This window comes from Scardinius erythrophthalmus (assembly GCF_964197995.2).
Source record: "Scardinius erythrophthalmus genome assembly, chromosome: 14".
Taxonomy (NCBI): domain Eukaryota; kingdom Metazoa; phylum Chordata; class Actinopteri; order Cypriniformes; family Leuciscidae; genus Scardinius; species Scardinius erythrophthalmus.
The window spans coordinates 17305550-17318303 of NC_138234.1; the positions used below are offsets into that span (position 1 = coordinate 17305550).

At 37.8% G+C, this 12754-nt stretch overlaps 1 protein-coding gene across 2 annotated transcripts in view; it reads right to left on the reverse strand.

The window, feature by feature from the left end:
• Positions 1 to 12754, reverse strand: part of arhgef18b (rho/rac guanine nucleotide exchange factor (GEF) 18b) — a 45428-nt gene that overhangs the window by 4697 nt on the left and 27977 nt on the right. For both annotated transcript variants that reach the window (XM_081383987.1, XM_081383988.1), the window contains 6 exons: positions 12303 to 12488; positions 11997 to 12134; positions 11171 to 11289; positions 10536 to 10598; positions 10229 to 10276; positions 8642 to 9121 (listed from right to left, as the gene is read on the reverse strand). In XM_081383987.1, the coding sequence (XP_081240113.1) occupies positions 8642 to 9121; positions 10229 to 10276; positions 10536 to 10598; positions 11171 to 11289; positions 11997 to 12134; positions 12303 to 12488 (1034 nt within the window). The remainder of the gene's footprint in view (positions 1 to 8641; positions 9122 to 10228; positions 10277 to 10535; positions 10599 to 11170; positions 11290 to 11996; positions 12135 to 12302; positions 12489 to 12754) is intronic.

Genomic DNA, 12754 nt, shown 5'->3' on the forward strand with positions numbered 1-12754 from the left:
ACTGATTGAATTGAATGTTACAATTTATACAAGAATGAATTTAGGAAAAGCTGATTTAAAATGCAACAATTTATCCAAAAATGGCTTTACAATGAATGTAACAAACAAATTTCATGAGAATGGGTTTGCTAACAACAGAATCAAATACGACAAATTAAAAACAAACATACTTTTGGGAACGATTTATATTGAAATTAGCATTTATGCGATAATCGTTCAGTCTGTTCAGATCTTTGTAAATTGTACAGAAAGCCATTTTTTCATAATCTGTTGCACTGAATTCAGTTGGACAACAAAGTCGCTTCATGAATAAACAAGAATTGTACGAACTGCAGAACTTTAAACAATACAGCTGAAACTGTTGAGATAAATCACTTGTCTTCAACTATTCCTCACTTGTTAATTTAAATGAACGCATCTACTACATGAATAAAGTGTAAAGTAAATATTATGGACCAAAAAGTTTGTTGAGACTTTATTTAAACTCAGCTTCTGAAGAGCAACTTCCATGTTTAAGCACAGGAAATACCGAGCTAATGTGCAATGTAGGAAATCCAGTAAGAAGAGTTTGGGATTTACAGGACAAAGCTAAATTTAAAACACATGCTGCTTTGCGTGCAGAACAAAGACGATTGATGAGCAGTCAACACAGGCATAAAATGTAACACAAATTGAAGACAGCTCCACATGAAAGGTCTAAGTTAAGCATGAGGTGAAGATTATTAATGCACAACAGCCACTAATGGTTAGCGAGCGACTCTCTTTCATCCAAAGGACATAGTGTACAGGACAGATTGTCCACCTGGTGTAAACAAGACTTGCTCAAGGGCCCAACAGTGATTATGCAATTCCTGGGAGGTACCTAGAAGTAAACCTTAAAAATGTGTGCAAGGAGTTCAAATAATTAAGCGTGACGTTATCAACACACTTGGAAAAGATTGAATAATCATGTCCTGTTCTACTTAAAGGTGCGGAGAAGATGGCCAATCTTCTTCACACCTTAAGATGTGATGGAAACTAGTGCCGCCCTCCTGAATCTGTTCATCATGCTTCAGAAAGTCAAAATTCCACCCTCCAATTTCCATCATTTCACCCAAAAAGGGACAAAAATGCTGTTTAGGAGAACATCCAAACATTTTCCTCTGGAATTGTCAATCATCTAGAGGTTGGAAAAGCCTGACCTTCTCCAACTTGCCCAGGGCGATATCATCTTGAACCATGTTAGTTTTCCCAAACGCTGGGATTCCAACACAGATGCTCCATTGTTTCCAGTCCTTAAGGTGCCTTCAGCAAATATAAGGTTTCCAGAGCGTAAAAATGTGCAAGGTTTTCGGCACAAAGACTTGACTGACATCACATAAACAATTAGGATTGGCTGCATTCCAGCGCTGGTATTAATGAAAGGGTGCTAGCAGGTAATTATACGTTGCGGTTTTCCCAACTCAAGACTTCCCTGGATACTTCAAGCAAATATTCATTTGGAGCATCTGTGCTGTGCAAGGGCTGGACGGAAGGTCTCGCTGCTGGAAACGTGGCTCTTAAATCATGGTGCTAAATACCTGTTTCTGAAGGGTTGTGTTGGGTGTTTTTAACTTCACGATGAAGCATCACAAAGACAAATCCTTGGAAACAGGAACGTGGAATATAAATCTTACAAAAGCTAAATATACTCAACAAAAAATATGCTCAAACAAAACATATTTAAGTTGCCACCTTTGAAAAGCTGGATGTCCAAATTGAGTGAATACACTACCGGTCAAAAGTTTGGAATAATCTTTTTGAAAGAAGTCACCAACTCACCAAGGCTGCATTTATTTAATTAAAAATACTGTAAAAACTATAATATTGTGAAATATTATTACAAATTAAAATAACTGTTTTGTATTGAAATATAATTTATTCCTGTGATGGCAAAGCTGTATTTTCAGCATCATTACTCCAGTCTTCAGTGTCACATGATCCTTCAGAAGTCATTATAATATGATGATGATTTGCTTCTTAAGGAACATTATAATCATAATTATTAAAATTTTTGAAAACAGTTGAGCTGCTTCATATTTTAGTGGAAACTGTGATACACTATAATTCAAAAGTTTGGGGTAAAAAGGGTTATTTTTTTAAAGAAATAAATTAATACTAAATTAATACTTAATAATTTTATTCAGCAATAATGCACAATGCAAGTTCATCAAAAGTGAGAGTAAAGATATTTATAATTTTCCAAAAGATTTCTATTTCAAATAAATGCTGTTCAGTTGAACTTTCAATTCAAGGAATCCTAAAAAAAAGATGATTTTCACAATAATATTAAGCAACAAAAAATGTTTTCAGCATTGATAATAATAATAATCATAATAAAAAAATTAAAGCTGCAAGCAGCGATGAAAGGGCCCTCGCACCCGTGCCATCAACACTCGGTGGCTTTAGGAAGACAGAGCATGGTTGGGAAATGTACATTTAAGGAGGTATATATAGTAAGAGTATGTCAAAGTCAGTTACAAAATGTTTTGTATAATGGTGATAATAGCATGCTTCATGACTCAGCTAAGTGTTGCTAGCATGTTTAGTGTGTTTCTAGCATGCTTAGTACACAATAATTATGTGGTTAGTACTGCATTACTGTGTTAACCATGTCAGTTTCTGTTGCCAGTAGGTGGCGTTATGACTATAACTGAATATGAGCTTGGATGTGTGTTCAGGACAGAACTCTTATCAAACGTGTGAAGTTTGGTGCAAATTGGACATTGCCTTCTTGAGTAACAACAAAGTCATGTTTCATTGAATTAGCATGCTTTAGCACTTAGCTAAGCATTGTTAGCATGTTTTAACATGTTTCTAGCATGTTTAGAACTCAATGGCATTTTTAACATGTTGCTAGAACGGCATCAACGTGTTAAACATGTCACTTCCTGTTGCCAGTTGGTGGCGCTATTACTATAATTGAACATTCTCATGTAGATGTGTTCAGGCCATGACTCTTATCAAAAGTGTGAAGTTTGGGGCAGATTGGACATTCCATGCCTGAGTTACAGCAAATTCCTATTTAATTGCAATAATTGCATGCTTTAGCACTTGGCTAAGAGTTTGCTAGCATGTTTTAGCATGTTTCTAGTATGTTGTTAGCATGTTTAACACTTGCTGGCACTCTTTTATATGTTATTAGGAGTCCATAACAGTGTTAAACATGTCACTTCCTGTTGCCAGCAGGTGGCGCTATGACTGTAACTGAATATAAGCATGGTCATGTGTTCAGGACAGAACGCTTATCAAAAGTGTGAAGTTTGGGGCAGATTGGACATTCCATGCCTGAGTTACAGCAAATTCATATTTAATTGCAGTAATATCATTCTTTAGCACTTAGCTAAGTGTTTGCTAGTATGTTTTAGCATGTCTATAGTATGTTGGTAGGATGTTTAGCACCTACTGGCATTTTTTTATATGTTATTAGGAGTCAAGAACAGTGTTAAACGTCACTTCCTGTTGCCAGCAGGTGGCGCTATTACTATAACTGAATATTCTCATGTAGATATGTTCAGGACAGAACGCTTATCAAAAGTGTGAAGTTTGGGGCAGATTGGACATTCCATGCCTGAGTTACAGCAAATTCCTATTTAATTGCAATAATAGCATGCTTTAGCACTTAGCTAAGAGTTTGCTAGCATGTTTTAGCATGCTTCTAGTATGTTGTTAGCATGTTTAGCACTTGCTGGCACTTTTTTATATGTTATTAGGAGTCCATAACAGTGTTAAACATGTCACTTCCTGTTGCCAGCAGGTGGCGCTATGACTATAACTGAATATGAGCATGGTCATGTGTTCAGGACAGAACGTTTATTAAAAGTGTGAAGTTTGGCGCAGATTGGACATTGCCTTCTTGAGTAACAACAACATCCTGTTTCATTGAATTAGCATGCTTTAGCACTTAGCTAAGTATTGCTAGTATGTTTTAACATGTTTCTAGCATGTTTAGAAGTCAATGGCATTTTTAACATGTTGCTAGAATGGCATCAACGTGTTAAACATGACACTTCCTGTTACCAGTAGGTGGCGCTATTACTATAACTGAATATTCTCATGTAGATATGTTCAGGACAGAACGCTTATCAAAAGTGTGAAGTTTGGGGCAGATTGGACATTCCATGCCTGAGTTACAGCAAATTCCTATTTAATTGCAATAATAGCATGCTTTAGCACTTAGCTAAGAGTTTGCTAGCATGTTTTAGCATGCTTCTAGTATGTTGTTAGCATGTTTAGCACTTGCTGGCACTTTTTTATATGTTATTAGGAGTCCATAACAGTGTTAAACATGTCACTTTCTGTTGCCAGCAGGTGGCGCTATGACTATAACTGAATATGAGCATGGTCATGTGTTCAGGACAGAACGTTTATTAAAAGTGTGAAGTTTGGCGCAGATTGGACATTGCCTTCTTGAGTAACAACAACATCCTGTTTCATTGAATTAGCATGCTTTAGCACTTAGCTAAGTATTGCTAGTATGTTTTAACATGTTTCTAGCATGTTTAGAAGTCAATGGCATTTTTAACATGTTGCTAGAATGGCATCAACGTGTTAAACATGACACTTCCTGTTACCAGTAGGTGGCGCTATTACTATAACTGAATATTCTCATGTAGATATGTTCAGGACAGAACGCTTATCAAAAGTGTGAAGTTTGGGGCAGATTGGACATTCCATGCCTGAGTTACAGCAAATTCCTATTTAATTGCAATAATAGCATGCTTTAGCACTTAGCTAAGAGTTTGCTAGCATGTTTTAGCATGCTTCTAGTATGTTGTTAGCATGTTTAGCACTTGCTGGCACTTTTTTATATGTTATTAGGAGTCCATAACAGTGTTAAACATGTCACTTTCTGTTGCCAGCAGGTGGCGCTATGACTGTAACTGAATATGAGCATGGTCATGTGTTCAGGACAGAACTCTTATCAAACGTATGAAGTTTGGGGCAGATTGGACATTCCATGCCTGAGTTACAGCAACTTCCTGTTTCATGGCGAAACATCAAAATTTGTCAGGCCGCCGAGGACCCGCCCTTCGACGAAAACTCAAGATCTTCGCAATTTAACGTCGCAAAGGCCTTAAGATTACACTCACCAAATTTGAAGATGATCAGATTAAAACTGTAGGAGGAGTTCGTTAAAGTATGAGGCCTGAAAATGTCAAAAACTGCACAAAAATCTGGGAGGAAGTTCAAAATGGCTGACTTCCTGTTGGGTTTAGGGCTATGCTCCAAGAGACTTTTTTGTAGGTATTAGGTCATTACATGTATGTACCGAATTTCGTGCACGTACGTGGAACGTTGCGGGAGGCGCACTCCGTTGAACTTTTATAGGTGGCGCTATCGAGCCGTTTTGCCCCGTCCAATTCTGAAACCTATATCAGATGTAAATTTTCGCCAGTTCTGACGCGTGTGCAAAGTTTCGTGAGTTTTCGCGCATGTTTAGGCCCTCAAAAATGCAATTCAATGCGGAGAAGAATAATAATAATAATAATAATAATAATAATAAACAGAGCAATTCCAAGAGGGTCCTCACACCATCGGTGCTCGGGCCCTAATGAGTACCAATTGAGCAGCAAATCATCATATTTTGTTTTCTAAAGGATCATGTGACACTGAGTAATGATGCTGAAAATACAGCTTTGATCATAAGAATAAATTACATTTTAAAATATATTAGAATAGACAACAGCTTTTTTATATTGTAATAATGTTTCACGATATTACTGTTTTTACTGTATTTTAAATCAAATCAATGCAGCCTTGGTGAGCAGAAAAGACATTAAAAAAACATTAAAAATTCTTAATTGTTTCAAACTTTTGACCTGCACTGTATGAGCGAGCGAGAGAGAGATAAGACAGATAAGCACATGAAAGACCAAAATTCGACGTTATCTTAAGATTTGAGCCCTGGTTTAACAAAAGGAAGTGACTAAGGCAGTAACAAAAGAACAGGTCTCATCCAGGTCAAACAAACCCCAATATATCCGACATGACAGCCGACACTGAGACGGATAATAAAACAATACAGCGGATAATAAAACTAGTCCAGGAAACGGTTGAAACTCAAAACAAAGACAAACGACACAATTAGGAAACCATAAAATCGTACAGAAATCGTAAAAACGACAAGCCAAAATGTTTTGTCCATGTGCTTAATCTGATTCATTTGAATGTTTTTAGGCCATAACAAATTCAATGAACACTCACAAGCGGTCATATGAAACTAGAACATTCTAAATGTGATAAATCTCTACTATATGGCATGTGTTTAAACAAGGACTGTAGCCTGGCACCATGGACAGACGGTTACTATGGACTCATTGTAGAACTAACCTGAGATAAGCCGAGATCACAGGGAATCTGACAAGGCCAGGCATGACCGGACATGCCTGCGTGACCTCAAAAACATACAATGAATAGCAGAGCTGCGGCAACTTACTGTCAGGGGGAAGTTTCTGACGACAGCCAACATCCATAGTAGAAAAAAAAAAAAAAAGGAAGTCAATGGCTACCATCAACTGTGTGGTTACCAACATTCTTCAAAATGTCTTTTGTGTTCAGCAGAAGAAAGAAACTCATACAGGTTTGAAACAACATAAGGGTGAGTACATGAAGACAGAATTTTCTTAATTTTTGTTGAACTATCCCTGTAAGAAACCGTATACATGACTAAATAAAGGAAATAATACAGGGCTTCCTTAAGACCGACTAACTCGATGACTAGTTAATTATGAAATGTGCATTCTTCTCCACTAAAGCACTGATTCACGCTCATCTGTAACCCAGCAGTGCAAACACACGCCCGGCTGTGGTCGTTTGATTTCGGACCATAAACTTTAAATGCGCATTCCTCCTTAATGTTATAAAATGACTAACACTGATTGTAATTGATCGTGGCTGGATTGCATTTTGTATGGTCACTGCCTATTAAAATCGCTAACGTCACAGCATTACGGCCCATTAGGAAAGTTCCCCGTTTCTGGAGGTTCCACAGCCACGCTCAAACGGAGGCTGAAAGACGCCTTGTCCAGCGTTCATTTCTGAGGAATCTGTCAAAATGAAAGACGCTAGTCATCAAGTATGCACACGCAACCGGACAAGACAGGCTGTGTCGCTCATATCAGTTTAACGTGACTGAAGGAAATCATGAAGAATTCCTGAGTTTGACCACAAACAGATGGAGTTAGTCAAACTGTTGAACAAAAATGCATGGGATGGTTTCAGTACTGAGACCTGGAAATGGCACAATATGTGGCTTTTGTTCTACGCTGTTTACAGAGGCTTTTCTGTGAGCCGGATGAGACTGTTCAAACAACGCTTGACCGAGTGTCTGCTTTTTTTTTCCCAGAGAGCTTCTTGGGTAATCTAGCAGGCTCATCAGCAAACAGGTAGGGCAGGGTGGCAGGTCGATCAGCAAAGCCACTGCTATGAAACCACACAGTGCCACATTGTTCCCACGGATTGTCCTGTACAGAGAAGCTGAAAGGAGACCGTGGGAAAGGCAGATGCTCTCAGCTGGCACACCTACACCTTGTTTTTATAATAACGTGTGGCACTGAAAGAGAACGGAGAGGTGACATCATGCTAATTTCATGTATAATGCCAGCTCCCATTTCCCTGAATAGCTGGGTGATGTATCAAATATTCATGACAGATTCGAGTTAGACTTCAACTTCAATGTTGCTCAGTTCGATTTCTTGAGCAATCGTTTTATAAGGTATTGCTAAAAATATGAATATAAATTAATATTAATTTATATTAGTGTGCATTGTTATATTGGTACATAAAAACATTTATTTAAAAAATATTTTGATTTTTTTTTTATTACATTTTACTCTATTTTTAACAACAATGGCTGTATGTTTGAATTGATGGTGATCATTTCTGACTAAAAAATTATTCTGTGGTCAGTAAGATTTATTTTAAAGAAATTAATACTTTTATCTAGCAAAAATGCAAAATATTCCCATTTCATTTAAATGCTGCTCCTTTTGAACTTTTTGTTCATCAAAGAAATCACGGTTTCCACAAAAATATGAAGCAGCACAGCTGTTTTCACCACTGATATTGGTAATAAATGTTTCTTGAGCAGTAAATCAGCATATTGGAATGATTCCCTTATTTTAAACTGTAATAATATATCCTAATATTACTGTTTATTGTATTTTTGATCAAATAAATGCAGCCAGGTGAGATTAAGAGTTTTAAAAAACATTACAGACCCCAAACTTCAGAACAGTAGGCCTAGATATGCAAATAAACCCGGGTCCAAACTTACTGGAAACACGTACAATAAAGATTTCAAAACAAATCAAAAGTGCAAAATATTTGACCATGATGCTAAACATAAAAACAATTGTTTGGATGCTTAATTGTTCATTCAAGTGTGAACTTTTTTGGAGAACGCTAAGTTTTAGCGTTAGCCTGAATATTTTGCGTGTAATCTTACATTTTTGTGTCAACTAGTCGAACCGGTATGATGATTAGGAAGTATTTAGAAACCTATCTAAAGTAACTTCAGATTGTTAAGTAGGTTTAGATTTTGTGGCCATCCAAGAGAACCAAGATTCTTGTGGAGACAGACAGTAAGTATGGAAACGACTTGAGTCAGGTGGCATCTCACCTGTCCAACTTCCTGTGAGTACAGAGCTGCAGTATTCGGCACCGTGTTGTGCTTCTTCAGCTTCCTCTGTTGCTCCAAACGTTCTCTCTCTTTCTCGACCGCACGTGTGGACTCTCTCAGCCTCTCCAGGTCTTGCTGGTACGTCTGTCTTTGCCTCTCCAGTTCTTGCCTGTCCTCTGCCAAACGCGCCTCCAGCCGGCGACACTCGTCCTCCTTCTCCTTCAGCCGCTGCTGGTCTGCCTCCGCCTGCCGCCGCTGCTTCTCCCGCTCCCGTTCCCAGCGCGCTTGCTCCAGCCGATGTTGGCTCTGCAGCCGCTGGAAGTTGGCGAGCTCCTCGCGGTGCTTCTCCAGGTTCCGCTGCTTCTCCTGCTCCAGGAGCACGTCGGTGCCGCGGTTCCGGCTTCCGGGACGGTCCCGCTCGGCGGTGAGGAAAGAGGCCCGCTGGAGCTCGATGTGGCTGTCCTGCTGAGAAACTATGGCCTGAGGGGGAAGGAGACAGAAAAGACTTGATGTTTGGATAGTTGTTGAGAGCTTCCTGGTAACTAAGGCTTAGTTAAGCAAGCGTGTTCTCTCAGCTGCCTGTCCTTGTATTTGCTCAAACATGATTTGTGCACTGTATTGGAAGGCGTTTTGGTAAGAAAATGTCTGGTAAGAATGTAAATTCAACGCAATGAAAACAGAATGAAAGAAAGAAAGAAAGAAAAATGAAAGAAAGAAGGCAATTAAAGGGACAATGAAATGAATGAAAAAAAGACTACCCCCCCCAAAAAGAACAAATGAAAGCATGAAAAAAAAACAGAAACAAACAAACAAACCCAAAAGAATCAAAGAAAAGAACGAAATTTAACTAAAGACCAAGAAAGAGCAAGAAAGAACAGACTATCATAAAAACAAATCAAAACAGCAAATTAATAAAAAAAACTGAACAAACAAAAAGAGTAAAAATAAACAAAAATCAAATCAGAAACCCAAACAAATAAATCCAGATCAAACAAAAGCAAAAATCAAAACACACAAAAAACAAAAGAACAAGAGTGAAGAACAAACAAAAAAGAAAGAAAACAGCATAAATTAAAGAAAAAAACAGAGAGAGACAAACAAAAGAAAGTAAAACAAATGAAAGAATAAACTATTGTTTGTGTGTGTATGTATATATATATATATATATATATATAAATACATATATAAATACTAAAGCAAAGAAGAAAACGAAATGAAAGGAGGAATAAATAAACAAAATAATCAAAACGACAAATCAAAAGAGAACAAATGAAAATAAAAAGAACACAGAAAGAACAAAGAATAAACAAAAAATGAATCAACAAATCAAAAAAATAATTTGAATGAGCAAATGAATGAACGAACAAACGAAAGAACAGAGCAAACTAAATAAACAAACGAAAAATAAAAATAAAGAACCGACGATGAAAGATAGGCAGCTGTTTAACTTTAATATTCCAGATGTTGTGAACATCTGAACACCCCACAAATAAATGTGGCCACAGCATGAGAAAGCTGACAAGATTAAGATTTTATCCGTCACGATTACAGTATGCGTTCTGAGTGAGACTGATCAGTGTGTTGTACCTGTAAACTGTAGAGCCTCTGGGACAGCAGCAGCACTCGCTCATAGAACTGGTTAAACAGGAAAACAAGGGCAACATTACTGGCAGGATGATTCAATAATCAGAAACATTATTCTCAGGAGACACAATGCCACATTCATGCCAAGTGAAGTATTGCTGCTTTAACTGCCGATTAGGTGTGGTGAACGCAAAGGTTACCATCTCAGATATGTACTGGGAGGTGTATGAGAATCTATATGTGCCTTTTATCTCATGGGAAACAAAGGGAGACATAATCTTCTCAATTCCAAATTGATTTGTGCTCTCACCTCGGATTCTGGAAATTTACAGCTGGACCACATTTTGCGGCAGCCGGGTGAGGAGGCCTCGTCCTGAGAGAGACGTCAGATTAAAATTAATGAAAAATAATATCATGTGTATCAAAAATTGAAAAAATCCACCAAATGAAGATAATTCAAAGACATTATCATGGTAGACGAGTAATGTATTACTTTATTATAGTAATAGTTAATTGAAGTAACAAACATTAATTTTCACATATTACTGAACCTTGGATTCTTTGATGAATATTTTTTATAGTATTCAATTTCTTTTAAATTAATCCACTATGACACATTCAAATGCCAACATAAAAAATGGTGATAACATTTTTCTATTATATATATATATATATATATATATATATATATATATATATATATATGTGTGTGTGTGTGTGTGTGTGTGTATATGTATAAATTGTATATGTATATGTATGTATTATATATGAATATAGAATACAAATAAATGATATAGTAAAATTTTTATATTTATATATTGTGTGACAGTTTAAAACTGCCCAAAAATTCCTTCCCAAATCATCTGATGTCACTCTCCTGGTTTAGTAAACACGGGCATGTTCCTGTCATGTGTTGGGCAAATGTTGGCATGTTGGTTCTCTCACCGGCTCATCCTGGTCCTGACACGTGTACACCTCTTTAAGCAGCGGATCCGAGCTGGCCCTCTGACTCCTGTCCCTGGACCTGCCGGACGCTCCGGGAACCTTCTTTTTAATACTGCCGTCTGATTCAACACACAAATACACCCGTATTTTATACATAATAGAATTGCACATTAACGCCTCAAACATGTAATTGACGGAGATTGTGGGTAATTAGGCCTCAAAAGATTGCATGCACACATATTTGAAGAGAATCCGGGAACATTTCAAGCACTATTTTCAATATATTATGTGAGACACATCTTACAACAGCATTGCACAGATTTTTGCGAATTGGGATGCAAAGCCTTTCAAATACGCAATGAATATACACTGAACAAAATTATAAATGCAACATTTTTGTTTTTGCCCCCATTTTTCATGGGCTGAACTCAAAGACTTTTTCTATGTACACAAAAGGCCTATTTCTCTGTGTTAGTGAGCATTATTATCTTTGCCGAGATAATCCATCCACCTCACAGGTGTGGCATATCAAGATGCTGATTAGACAGCATGATTATTGCACAGGTGTGCCTTAGGCTGGCCACAATAAAAGGCCACTCTAAAATGTACAGTTTTATCACACAGCACAATGCCACAGATGTCGCAAGTTTTGAGGGAGCGTGCAATTGGCATGCTGACTGCAGGAGTGTCCACCAGAGCTGTTGCCCGTGAATTGAATTTATAATTTTGTTCAGTGTAGATATCTAACAACAATAATGAGTCTTCAGTTAATCCCCATTAATGCAGCATGTATAATCAGTGTCTAATCGTATGTAATGGCTCTTACTCTTAGGAAGTATGGCATCATATCCGCCGAATGTGTCTGCTCTGCGTGGCAGCAAACTCAAGGACGGACTCTGGGTCCCCTCAGTCTGTGGAGAAGTTTCCCGAACTCCAGATGTCAGGAGGTTCTGAAGGTTCTCCACTGCAGAAAGACAAGAGATACGCTTCACTATCTACACTTAGCTCTTAAACAATCTCATTTGCTTTCAGATGCAAGATTACTTCATAACGCCAGTGCTAAAGACATTTAATAACTGATAGAGTTATTATTATTCAGGCCCTGATCCTGTGTGAGCTGCTCAGATGTTACCTTCAGTAATGGCTCCTTTGAGCAGCTTCTCCCCCTGCTGGAGGTCGGAGGTGTCACCCCGCAGAAGCAGACGGGAGCGAGAGCTGGCGTCTTCTAGACCGGCCACAGATTCAGCCAGCTCTGCAAACAACTGCAGCTTCTCCGTGAGGCTCTGGACGATCAGAGTGTCCTTTAACCTCAGGCAATCTACAGAAAATGAAAGTAAAATATGTTAAAAAAACTTTAGAAATCTTTAAAGCAATGTCATTACGGTCAGGTTTGCACACACACACACACACACACACACACACACACACACACACACAGAGATAATAATATAGAAGAATACTTTATTTTTCTCTTATTTTTGAGAAAAGATACAGGATTTGCAAGATTTCAATAGGAAAATGCAAGTGCGCCCTCTAGTGACAAAAGATCCTTCAAAGCTCTTAAAAAGCCATCACAAAACATCA